This window comes from Heptranchias perlo, chromosome 7, assembly GCF_035084215.1.
Source record: "Heptranchias perlo isolate sHepPer1 chromosome 7, sHepPer1.hap1, whole genome shotgun sequence".
NCBI classification, from domain to species: Eukaryota; Metazoa; Chordata; class Chondrichthyes; order Hexanchiformes; family Hexanchidae; genus Heptranchias; species Heptranchias perlo.
Genome location: NC_090331.1, coordinates 32273516 through 32287539, shown reverse-complemented (window position 1 = coordinate 32287539; position 14024 = coordinate 32273516). Strand labels below are relative to the sequence as shown.

General features: G+C 39.8%; 1 protein-coding gene across 6 annotated transcripts in view; it reads right to left on the bottom strand.

Annotated features, from left to right (window-relative positions):
- Window positions 1-14024, bottom strand: part of LOC137323595 (nck-associated protein 5-like) — a 555766-nt gene that overhangs the window by 66696 nt on the left and 475046 nt on the right. For 5 of the 6 annotated variants that reach the window (XM_067987260.1, XM_067987261.1, XM_067987262.1 and 2 more), the window contains one exon: window positions 1301-1388. The exons of the other annotated variant lie outside the window; for it this stretch is intronic. In XM_067987260.1, the coding sequence (XP_067843361.1) occupies window positions 1301-1388 (88 nt within the window). The remainder of the gene's footprint in view (window positions 1-1300; window positions 1389-14024) is intronic. 6 annotated transcript variants of the gene reach the window in all.

The following is a 14024-nucleotide window of genomic DNA, read 5'->3' as shown; positions in this document are numbered from 1 at the left end:
CTGGGGTTGACAATTGTAAACAATTTTACAACACCAAGTTATAGTCCAACAATTTTATTTTAAAATCCACAAGCTTTCAGAGGCTTCCTCCTTCCTCAGGTGAATGTGATAAAATTGTTGGACTATAACTTGGTGTTGTAAAATTGTTTACAATTACTTTAAGTACAGCCAGCCTTTCTAGTACCTCCTCTTTATCAATTTTTAGCCCATCCAGCATCTCAACTGCCTCCTCTTTTACTGTGGCTTTGGCAGCATCTTCTTCTTTGGTAAAGACAGATGCAAAGTACTCATGTGTATCTCAGCCATGCCCTCTGCCTCCATGCGTAGATCTCCTTTTTTGTCCCTAATCGGCTACACCCCTCCTCTTACTACTCGTTTGCTATTTATATGCCTATATGAGACTTTTGGATTCCCTTTTATGTTAGCCACCAGTCTTTTCTCATTCTCTCTTTACCCCTCTTATTTCCTTTTTCACTTCCAGTCTGAACTTTCTGTATTCAGCCTGATTCTCACTTGTATTATCATCCCGATATTTGTCATACGCCCCCTTGTTTTAAGTAAGTTGGGTTGAATTCATGACATTGAAATTGTGGAACAAATAGGCTTAATGGACTAAATATCTTTTTCTTGTTTCACACTTTTTAATAATACTGATTTTTTTTGTAGAATTTGCCTTTAACTTTTTCCTTGTGGTTGAGGTCCAACCAACTGAGGTAATCCTTATGCTATCTGCTTCACAAATGGGACTCTGTAGCCCCTACAGTTGATCTGTGGTACATGTAACACTTCTATTAAAAAGTGTCATATTGTTTGTGTCTGCAGCCATTAAATAGTGAGATAAAACTAACACTGCCATATACTTGTGTAATAAGTAGCTACAGTCACATGCAAGACCTTAGGTGAACTAATTGTGACATTTAGAATAGGGTCAACTGTGAGCTTTGTCAAATACGGAATAAGATCTTGGATTTTGGAAAATATGATAAATTAAAGAAAACAGTTTGCTATTTTCTGTGCATCAGATTTCAGCAGTAGTAATCCTCCTCATAGCCAATGTATTGAGACAGCGCAATAGAAAAATCAAATGCAATTTTAAAGGACAACTTGGAGAAAAGGCTATTTTAGCCTTGACAGTGATCAATGAATATATGCTGAAAAAGCTTCTCATTTTAAAATGGTTCCTGAACCGACTAAATTTGCTGAGATTTTGATATTCTTTCGCAACATTTGCATAGTTTTAAGCATACAGGACATAAAGTGACTGGAGAAAGTGATGATCTGGTTTATACACTTTCCATACCTATTATTTGGTCTTGGCATGTGGACTCAGTGATGGCTTCCTTTACGTTATCCGGATTTACATTTTTTTTCTCAGTGGCACTCAGAATCTGCAGCAATCACAGATGCATTGAAACATGTCAGATTAATAAATAGCAAAAAATATGAACATTAATAAATTAATTACAAAACACTCAATTTTTGTTTTAAATCAGATATTCAGCCAGTAATAGTAATTTCTTAACTTTATAAAATTTTGCCATATATCTTGGATGAACCATTTCTTTTTCTTAACTAATATAATACAACACAGCAAATTACATTGCATTTAACAAAAGGCAGTGTGCTACCTACCTGACAGTTTTATCATCAATATTTCAGATTTATTTAGGTTGCAAAGGCTTGTTTTTTTCACTATCTGATATAACAAGGACTCAGGCAACTAATATAAGTATGTCACTGTAAAAGTAATTCAAATTTTTACCTGTAATAGCAAAAAATATTATAAACAGAATTAAGTGGCCCACTAATAGAATAAGTAAAGAGCGTAAGTCTGAACACCAGCCTTGACAGATATTAATGATCCATTTTATATTTTTGAATCAATGCAAGCTTCTAATGAAAGTAGTTCAGTAATGTTGCCAGTTCTTCTGCTGTTGAAACTGTGCAGTTTATATTGCAGGTAGATTTGGCAACCATGGAGAAACTCCGTATATGCAGCAGTTCAAAGTTACATTCACAGGTTTGTGGGTCTGGCAGATATCTTCCCCAATATCAGGGGGAGATTTGTGCAGATCAGCAATGATGATAACGTATCATTAGTTTGTACAGACAGGTTGGCACCCAGTGAAAGTCTGCTGAAGAGGGTTTTTTGGTGCCTCCAACAATAAGAGTAGTGGGCCTATTACGCTACAGGGTTGCCTTGTACAGTGCTGTTACTGTTTTATTACAGGTACTGGTCTCAGATTGGTACTTGTTACATGCAGCTAGCAGACCTTGGTTATACTGCTGGCTGCACGTTGCATATTACCCAATGATAAAGAGGCTCAGTGTAAGCTTGCTTTTACATGTGTATACAGCTCTCCTGACCAGTCGGTAGCATTGTGATTCAAAAAAGACCCAGCAGGCACATTGGGCGCTAAATTGGGCTGTGTAGTGCCCATTGTTTCGGCGCTACACGGCCTCTCCAACATCTTGGTATAGGAGTTTGCGCAGGTGCAGAGAACGAAGGCTGGAATTATGTAATTGTAAACAATTTTACAACACCAAGTTATAGTCCAGCAATTTTATTTTAAATTCACAAGCTTTCGGAGGTTACCTCCTTCCTCAGGTGAACGATGTGGAAATTAGGGACCATGCACGATTTACATGTTAGTGGCTGGATTATTGCCTCTGGCTGCCAAGACATTTGTAACTGTTTTTGAAGGTCTCCAAGACTTTAATACTAGGACGCGGGGACATAGCCTAACATTTAGAGCCAGGACGTGCAGGAGTGAAGTTAGGAAATGCTTCTACACGCAAAGGGTGGGAGATGTTTGGAACGCTCTTCTGCAGATGGCAATTGATGCTAGCTCACTTGTGAATTATGTAAAGTAGGGAGAAAATGGCTTCAATCAGTGTGTAACGCTGATTTAAAGTGATGGACATCATTTTGGGATTTAACGCTCAACTCAACGCACAGTCTTAACCCCGACCATCTGAACGTGTCTTAGAGTGCCTGGAGGACCCCCACCAGCGCTATTTAAAGGGACCATGCATGATTTACATATTAGTGGCTGGATTATTGCCTCTGGCTGCCAAGACATTTGTAACTGTTTCTGAAGGTCTCCAAGACTTTAATACTAGGACGCGGGGACATAGCCTAACATTTAGAGCCAGGACGTGCAGGAGTGAAGTTAGGAAATGCTTCTACACGCAAAGGGTGGGAGATGTTTGGAACGCTCTTCTGCAGATGGCAATTGATGCTAGCTCACTTGTGAATGTTAAATCTGAGATTGATAGATTTCTGTGAACCAAGGGTATATTAAGGGATATGGGGTGAAGTAGACGGGTATATGGAGTTAGGTCACAGGTCCACCATGATCTCATTGAATGGTGGAACAGGCTCGAGGGGCTAAATGCCATGGCCACTTGCTACCTCTTGATATGTGCCACGTTCTCCTGCAAGAAAGCGGGACGTGTGTCTGGGTGATGTGCCTGTCATGGTTGAATAGCTGCCAGTGTGTGTGGCCTGTGAGTTGTGGGTGGGTGGCTTGAAACAGTGGTAATGTGTAAGGGTGAGAGGAAACATCTAATTGGAAGAGTTGAGTGCTGATGGAAAGAGTTTATTGGTATGTGGGCGATGGGGGGTGTAGTGTGTGGTGCAGTTAGTAGGAGATGCCACTTGACAGTTGACCTCACTCACCTTGACCATTCATGCCAAAGCACTGAACTTCTTCCTGCACTGCATCCATGTTCATGATGCTGAGCGCCTCTAATTGACTTCGTCCCCTGCTGCCTCCCACTGCCTTTTGAGTATATGTCTGGAGGGCCTCTTGCACCCCCCCCCAATGCGGATGTAGGATGTCCCTCCTTCTGTCCACCTCTTGCACCCAAGGTCTCTAGTGCATCATCAGAGAACCTTGGTGCATGCTCTATTGCAGGCCTGGTACCAACACAGATCGGCAGATTGGTGAGGTCTGGTGTGCAGATTGGAGGATGTGGGATTTAGTAGTGCACAACCTTTATTCAATGTTCTAACATAACTCATCAGTGTATAAACATAGGGATGGGATCTGCATCTGTGTTTTACGTGTGTGATGTCTGTTCAGACTCCATGCAGACAGTAGACTGTTAATTTCAGCAAATAACAAGTACCAGCTACCTTTAAGAGATTTCTAAGAAACATCCTCCCTTTAAGAGATTGAGCTCCCTCTGGTGGTGGAAAGTGTAAATTGCATTGATTCCACATGCAAGGCCTGGAAAGGAACGCCGATTGCAGGTAAGTGCTCCCTTGGGTCCAAACTTGCATCCTGCCTGCGTAGGGTCTGTCGGGCACACGTGCTACCATCCCCCAAAACGGACCCTTATCCAATTTTTCCCCCAATGGCTCATGACAAACATTTTAACATTCAAGTATAAAGGATTCCTGAATGGTTTCCTCTGGAAAGGCCGGTACCGAACATAAAATAAGCAAGAATCACTGAAAATGTTTTACAATGGATACATAATTGGTTGACTGATAGAACCCAGAGGGTGGTGGTACAGGGATTGTCATCAGCCTGGGAGAATGTTATTGGTGGAGTCTCAAAGGGGTATTTTTTGGGACCTCTTTTGTTTGATATCTTCACAAATGATCTGGAGTCACAAGCACAGTGGCTAAATTTGCAGATAATATAAAGCTAATGGTAGACTGCAAAAGCTGAAAAAGATAAGCTACAAGAGTATTTGAATATACTTGGGAGTTGGGCAAACAGGTGGCAAATGAAATTCAATGCAGAGAAATGCAAAGTGCTTCACATGGGGACACAAAAAAAAAAATCGAGGAAGGGCCTATTATTCAAATGGAAAGAAAATAATGTGTATGGAAAATGAGAGAGATCTGGGGGTCCTGACTGACAATAAATTGAAGCTATTGCAACAATGCTCGGCGACAGTGAGTAAAGCAAATCAGATATTGGGATGTATTAAAAGGCCGAAATAGTGAGGCAATCCCACCACTTTATAAATCATTGGTGCGACTGCACTTAGAATGCTGTGTCGCAGTACAAGAAGGATATTGCAGCTATTGAAGCTATTGCAGATACAGAAGTGGGCAACTAGAATGATTGAGGGGGTGGAGAGATTGGATTATCATGAGCGATTACAAAAATTAGGCATGATCTCACTGGAAAAGAAGGTTGAGAGGTGATATGATTGTTGTTTTTTGGATTCTATAGGGACTAGGTTATGTAGACCATGGTAAGTTGTTTCACCTTGTCCACAACAGTAGAACCAGAGAATACGGCCTATACATAAAGGGGGATAATTTCAAAACTAATCCATGGCAACATTATTTCAGTGAGTGAGTGGTAAATCTATGGAACATGCTGCCTAGGGAGATGGTGGATGCAGATAGTGCTGCTTCATTCAAGTTCAAAATAGATAGTTTTTTTTTTAGAAAAGAATATTTTGGGATACAGCATATAAGTAATTGGAGACATGACATATGGTAGATATTGGCAGGAACGGATGAATTTAGACCCATAATTCCCAAAGCTCGCCACCACTGGGGGTTTTCCTCTGTGTCTGTGCCTGTTGTAGACTAATTGATAGAGATTGATTGCCATGATTAGTCAACAACTCCATTTTTGTTGTATCATGTGACTACCATGATGCTAGAAGGCAAACTGGATGTCACTTGGTCTTTTCTTGTCTGGTAATTCCTATGATCCTATGGTTACATTACACCCAGTATAAAGCCCAAGTGGAGTGAAACTGTCGCCTGCCGGTGGTCTCGCACACCAACATTTACAGCAATCCACAGTCAGAATTTTGACTGGAATCTAAGTTACATTGCCAATTTTACATTGATGCACATCTGAAACCCTGTCACCTCAACACAAAAGCAATTCTACAACACAGTCAAACCCAACTATTCTTCTTATTGTGCCTTTGGCACTTGGGCCACTGGATGGAGTGCTTCATTACAACACTCCGCGTCAGTGAGAGGAAAAACTGTCCAGACTTATCCCAGCCTTGAAAGCCCCATACTTTGTCCACTAATTTTCAAGTGGAGTCCGTGATCAAGTATTTTTCCCCCTCCCACCTGAAAAAGGAAATATGGCATTATTTGTAATCTAAAGAGGGAAAAAGGAAGAAATGGAATACTTAAAGACAAACTTGATTGTGTAGTTTCTCCACATGTTACTCCTGTTTAACTAACATTGCATGTTATATGTGGAATTTAGCAGTAAAAATAGTGTTTTATGGAGCAGTTTACATCTCCCAGGAGTACATATCAAAAGTGATAATTATTTGTTTTCTCCAAACTATAAACTTATTTGTACCATAAAAAATATTGCATTGCAAAGCTAGAAATTTATGAACATTAACAGGACCAAAATGATATTTAGGAAACAGCAATTGCTAAAATGTGGGGGGAGAGATTTTCAGTTCGGGCATGATATTGGCGATGTTACCGTGGCGCAGGCCCAAGGCCAGAATCATTTTCAGGATCAAGCCTAATTTAAATTTCATTGGCGAGTTGCGGGTGCCGCATGGATAATCCACTGCAGCTTGCTGGTTTTGGATCTTGGAATACCGACTGGTTTCTGTACGGAAGTCAGAACGGGCTAGCAGCGGCTCAGAATTCTGAATCCTCCTCCTAGCCCTACGAATATCTTAAAAGAAAAATTCACCTTTTAGAAGCAGGTGGGTGGGCGGGCAGTTAAAATGGCCTCAACAACTTACCCCTTCCGATTCCGTTGTCTTCCTAAAGGTTGCATTTTTAACCTCACTTTCGAGCAAGTGAGCGGGATACCCATCAAAAGGCAGCGGGGTCCTTCTTTTAAATTGGGAATTTGGGCAATGATGATGTCACTGGGGCCTGACTGCAATTTTAACCCAAAAACTGAGCAGGGAAACCATCGTGGCTTCTCTACCAGGCAAATCTGCCGGCGAGTGGATCCAGGGCCAGAGGGGCCCAGGAAAGTCAATTACTTTTAATTTTTTTTTGTTTCCTTGTGGACCATGAGGAGCAGGAGTGTTCCTCCAGGAAACCTGGGCCTGCCCCCTCCCAAGGCTTCCCTTTCCCTTGACGGCGAAGACCTCCCGAAACCCTCCTTAGCGCTTACATGGCTGCCAGGGACCATTCCTTCGGGTCCCCGGCAGTGGCCTCCTGATGTCCGCAATCCCACTCCTGCCCACTGGCCAGCCAGTGTTTCCCGGGGCGTTAAAATCTTCCAGACCTCACGCCGTGGAGGGCCAGACAATTTCCCGTCTGCCTCAGCCTCTGTGCACGGCTTCCGCCGTGAGTTAAAACCTGTCCTTAGATTTTCCTTAATATTCATTACCATTATGTTCTTTATGTATGTTTGCTCTGCAGGATATCTGGTGTTTAAAATTCATGTAGTAAAACCTAAAAGCCCCAATGCTTTAATAAGACAAAAGGATTCAATTTATTCCTTACAAGTTTCATATTGAAATTATACTTGCAGTAAATTTTGTAACTGAAAATGGAAAAAGGAGTTTTATATGGAAGGATTAGCATAAATATATGGTATATAGATGTACATGTAGGTCACCACAGATACTAACTACTCTTTACGTGAAGAAAGATAGCTATACACTTCCTAGTATCTCTCATGCCTTTGTTATACTAAGATTGTCTAATAATATACTCAATTTACTCCCATAGTGATGTAAATAGAAAGCCATAATATAGAGCCACTGATTCGAACTCTTTTGGCATTGTTGCCTCCACTGAGACCTATCCACATTGATTGCCCAGCAATGAAGTAAATTTATGTTGGTTCCTGTAATAACAGATGGAGCCAACATAATACCCCAGAATGTACATTGCAAAGTCACAATGCAAACTGAAGTCACCCTATACCTATCTGTTAGCACACGTCTTACCCCTCATGCTGCTAAATCAATATAATCTATGTGTAATGTGTTATATAGGCCACAACAACCTTTGGGTTCTAGCTTGCTCCCAAACTCAGAGCACCATTACATAAATGCAGGCACAATTTGCTCAGTTGTATGCTGCCAGTCCAAATAGGCTGATATTATTTGATATGTTTCTCACTAGCCAGGTTAGTATAAGAAGAGAAAAAGTCTCCATTTGTTGTTATGTTTTCTACTGGCCGAAGCAGACATTTTCTGTAACATCTGCTCAGTGCTTTCATGGACAAGGAAAATGGAATGTATGCAGCTCTCTCAATTCAAGATGTCACTAGAGATGAGATCCTACAGAAAATGTCTGTTCCCAGGATGTCACAATCCAAGCATAAAACTCAGCGAAAAGAGAGGGCTGAGAAATACTAATAAGTGTACAGGAATCTGCCTTTATATGTGTCAAAAAAGCAATGGATCAAAGATAACTTGTAATATATGTCATAAACTTTCCACTGTTAATGACCAATGATTACATAGCAAAAGTCTAAGATTGTATTAATAACCTTAGTCATACTATTTTAGTGATATATGTTGTGTCTATGATTTTCCAAAGCATAATGTATGTTTACCAATAATAAATATTATTTGGTCAATTGCCCAACTGTCCTTTATGGGTCAATTCTATTAAGAAACAAGTACGGCAAGAATAATTTACCTTTATACCATGATTTAGATCAATTCATAAAACTGGAAAACTAATTTTCTGATAAGGACAATTTTGATTAGCAATTTTTTTTTGAAAAATTACACTTGCTTTTATGACAAATTTATTCTAAAAAAAATTGAGAAATAATCATTAATTATTCTGAAAATCTTGCAATTCTGTAATATGATTATAGCAGCAGAACGTGTAAAAGGCTGAGTAATATGAAGATCTTTCAAGATGCAAAGTGTCATTCTTTCATTATAAAATGTTTTACAAAGCTCATTTTGGAGTGTAGATGCACTAAGACAGAGTCAGGCAGAATGGATTTTTCAAGATGAAGGAGACAATCTGACACAGGTCAGAATTAATTATAAGATATTCTTAACTGTTCCAATTTACATAATTCAAATGTGTCTCAGCACTTTTCGCATCATAATTTTCAGCTAAATATGGTAAAATGTACCCAAATTACATATAAAAATATGTAAGTTATGGATTTTTCTACAGACAGAAATGAAAAACACGAAAAATATTGTCTCTACATGCAGTAAGAATTTTATTTAAAGAAAATAAAAAATCATAATCAACATATATCTCTTGTGTGTTTGCTTACAGAAGCTATACTTTAGTCTGTCAGCCTCATAGTAAATGAACCATGGTTGAATTAAGTGACTCTGATAAGGGGTTATACTTTACTATCAAAGTTCTAGATCACAAGGATTGAATTTCCTGCATGTTGCACATTTCCCGACTTCCAATTCATTGTCCTCTCGATGACAGTACAAGGTCAATTTTAGATATGCTTACGTGTCTAAGTATAGTTATTGTAACAATGCAAAAGGCATCAGCATTAGCCACCTAACTAATCACAGTGGCGTCTCTAAACAAAAAGCTTTTTTGAAAAATTTATGTTCCTCACAGTTTAAAATAAACTGTTTATTGGATTTAAAAATAAGGTCATATTTTATGTAGCAATTTTGGTAATTGAACTGGAAGCTTTTAAAAAAAATATGCATTAGGTGATGAAGCTTTGTATAAAAAAAGCTTTTTATGCCAAACTTTCCACAAATTTTCTGAGGCATTTTCATAGAAATTGTAAAAATAAAATATTCCCTTGCTATCCGCCTCCTTGTTCTTAGGTTTCTTAGTTTCATACACTATTCCCTGACTTAGAGGGCAAGAAGGTGATGTATCCTCAGGAGGGTTAGTGGAATTGGAGGAGGCAGCTCAGAAATTACAGAATAAGTTGGCCAAATATGTAAGTGGGCAGAACAATGGAATATGAAATTTAATGCAGACAAGTACAAAGTACTGCACATAGCAAGGAAACATAGCTGGGCATAGGTACCCATGAAGCTCGGAGTCTTAGTAGACTTAACATTCAACATGTTCACCCAATGCAGAGCAACAATCAAAAATGCCAACAGAATGTTGAACTATAGAGCCAAAACAATAGAATACAAGTCAATGGAAGTCTGTATCGTGCTCCGGTCAGACTTTTGAGTACTGTATCTGAATCTTAATGGTGATACACAAAGGAAACATTCAAACATTGCACGCAGTGCAAAGAAGAGCCACGAGACTGATTCCTCATGTCAGGGGTCTGAGTTCTAAAGAAAGACTGGAGAAACTTGGGCTTTTTGGTCTGGAAGGAGGTATCTGAGAGGTGATCTTGCAGAAATATATTATAGTCAAGGAAATTAAAAAGTCAAATCTGTAATACTGTATTACTTTAAATTAAATTGCAAGAATAGGACACATATTTAAAAGGTAAATGCAGGACTGATGTATGGAAACTCTTCACATAAAGGATGATTAAATGCATGGGATAGACTTCCAGGAAGAGTAGTGGGGTCAATATTCCTTGAAACTTTTAAGAAACAATTAAAAGTTGAAATGGAGGGACTTCAGGATCTTTCTGGCTAGACAATTTAAGATGGGCCAAATGGCTCTTCTCATCCGTAATCATACCGTGACCAGTGCACCATTGTACATACTGGTTTTGCTCAGAGCTTTCTTCCATCCTACTGGGGAAAAGTCTCATCTCCACTTGTTATTTCTGCAGGATACCACAGCTGAGTTTGAGCAATATTTTCTTCTTTTTCAAAAAGATAGGAGAACTGTCCCTTTATTACCATAATTTAAAGCCTGTTTACAAATTGTAGAAATGCAGGGTTTTGAAATGTGTGACCCTAAGAATATGATTTTGTGAGCACTAATTGAAAAAAAACAATCACAATGTACCTGCAAGACTGGTCCATTAACACTTTTCAAGCAGCGAACGTGCACTTAACCAGCATAGATGTCTAAAAGTTCATTAATGTAACTGTGAACAGAGCAATATTTGTGAAGAATAGCTCAATGAAATTTGAGAAGAGCCTGATTTTCTGTTAACACACTCTTAATCTCTGTAATACAGCATTATGGATATATTTTTGATGGGGACAGGATGGCCCCAAATATCCTAAAGAAGCAACAAATGTGGCAATTTGTCACAGAAACTCCATGACAACTACTCAGAAGATCTGGAAGGAGTTCTACAACTTAAAGAAGAGCACAAAGGCAAGAGATGAATATTATTATAACGTCGCAGCTCAGGACTTAAAGATTTGAGGGAAAGTAGTTGTTAAAGATATGTGCTGTACTCACAAAAGAAATGTTAACAAGAATTTATCCAGATATATTTTAAGAAGTGAAAATAGTAAGGTGACACAAATTAAATTATGCATGCCATGATGGCAAAGAGAATGCACTGCAAGGAAGAATTTGCATGCACAAAATCACCCTTTTGCAATCCCAGTATCTCTATCTTTAAGACCAAAACTACCATTTAACTGAAGGGTACAGTATGAAAAAGGTGATGGAGAACCTGACCAGGAACAAGTAACTATACATGAACAAACAACAACTGAATTATTGTGGAAGGAGATTCTGGAAAACATAGGAGACTACGCAGACTGGAGTATTGCACAGAACCATTGGTATGTACCACAATCATACAATCTATTATTTTCATGTTGTTACATCAATTTATCCATACACTCGTAATGATAACACAATGCTCAAATACGAAAGGATGCGTATGCACGCAGTGTCCCATCTCCTCTCTTCACAGAGCTAGAGAATCCCAGCGATCTACAAAAGCCACACAAGGAGTACCACATATCACAGTACCAAATGTTATCATGCCTACTTGAAACAGGCTTAGGTGCACTCACTACAGGAGATGACAATAGTGATGTTGAGGAGGAGCCAGTGTGAGGCACCAAACATCAGTGACGAAGGGGTAACAGTTGTGATGGTTGATGAAGGACCAGCTGGTTCACGGCATTGGTCCATCACACCGAGTGGCCTATCTAAAATTTTTATGGCAATACAGATCCTAATGGGCCTGCTGGGAATCTTCAGAGCAGCAGTAAACAGGGACAAGTGCCCATTACATAAACATAGGCATATAAACAGTAAACGGGTAGTAAGAGGAGGGATCGAACTGATTAGGGACCAAAAAGGAGATCTACGTATGGAGGCAGAGGTACTAAATGAGTACTTTGCATCTGTCTTTACCAAGGAAGAAGATGCTGGCAAAGTCACAGTAAAAGAAGAGGTCATTGAGATATTGGATGAGCTAAAAATTGATAAAGAGGAGGTACTAGAAAGGCTGGCTGTACTTAAAGTAGATAAGTCACCCGGTCCGGATGGGACGCATCCTAGGTTGCTGAGGAAAGTAAGGATGGAAATTACGGAGGTACTGGCCATAATCTTCCAATCATCCTTAGATACGTGGACGGTGCCAGAGTACTGGAGAATTGCAAATGTTACACCCTCGTTCAAAAGAGTGTAAGGATAAACCCAGCAACTACTTGCCAGTAAGTTTAACCTCGGTGGTGGAGAAACTTTTAGAAACGATAATCCGGGACAAAATTAACAATCACTTGGACAATTGTGGATTAATTAAGGAAAGCCAGCACGGATTTGCTGAAGGCAAATCATGTTTAACGAACTTGATTGAGTTTTTTGATGCGATAACAGGAAGGGTTAATGATGTAGTGTATATGGACTTCCAAAAGATGTTTGAAAAAGTGCCACATAATAGGCTTGTCATCAAAGTTGAAGCCCATGGAATAAAAGGGGCAGTGGCAGCATGGATACAAAATTGGCTAAGTAACAGGTAACAGAGAGTAGTGGTGAACGGTTGTTTTTCAGACTGGAGGGAGGTATACAGTGGTGTTCCCCAGGGGTCAGAACTAGAACCACTGCTTTTCTTGATATATACTAATGACTTGGACTTGGGTGTACAGGGCACAATTTCAAAATTTGTAGATGACACAAAACTTGGAAGTGTAGTGAACAGTGAAGAGGATAGTGATAGACTTCAAGAGGACATAGACAGGCTGGTGAAATGGGCGGACACATGGCAGATGAAATTTAATGCAGAGAAGTGCGAAGTGATACATTTTGGTAGGAAGAACAAGGAGAGACAATATAAACTAAAGGGTACAATTCTAAGGGGGGTGCAGGAATAGAGACATCTGGGGGTATATGTGCACAAATCGTTGAAGGTGGAAGGGCAGGTTGAGAAAGTGGTTTAAAAAGCATGCGGGATCCTGGGCTTTATAAATAGAGGCATAGAGTACAAAAGCAAGGAAGTCATGATGAACCTTTATAAAACACTGATTCGGGCACAACTGGAGTATTGTATCCAATTCTGGGCACTTTACTTTAGGAAGGATGTGAAGGCCTTAGAGAGGGTGCAGAAGAGATTTACCAGAATGGTTCGAGGGATGAAGGGCTTCAGTTATGTGGATAGACTGGAGAAACTGGGGTTGTTCTCCTTAGAGCAGAGAAGGTTTGAGAGAAGATTTAATAGAGGCATACAAAATCATGAAGAATCTAGACAGAGTAGATAGAGAGAAACTGTTCCCATTAGCGGAAGGGTCAAGGGTCAAGATTTAAGGTGATTGGCAAAAGAACTAAAGACGACATGGGGAAAAACTTTTTTACACAACGAGTGGTTATGATCTGGAATGCTCTGCCTGAGATGGTGATGGAGGCAGATTCATTCGTGGCTTTCAAAAGGGAATTTGATAGTACTTGAAGGGAAAAAATTTGCAGGACTACAGGGAATGGGCAGGGGAGTGGGATTAGCTGGATTGCTCTTGCAGAGAGCCGGCACGAACTCGATGGGCTGAATGGCCCTCCTTCTGTGCTGTAACCATTCTATGATTCTTTGATTACCAATTTTATCAACACTTTTCAACTCACGTTTATGTTTTTGCTCAACTTAGCAAAGAGAAGAAATCATGGCCTACGTGAGGTGAGAATTTTCTAAGCAGCTGACACTAGGGCCCCAATATTTACAGGGAGGAGGGGAGGAAGCTGTGGGGTGGGGGTGGAAATGCGGTTTACCTCATTTAAATTTTTTGCCTCCATTTCCCAGCAACTGCCCAGATTGAGAGGC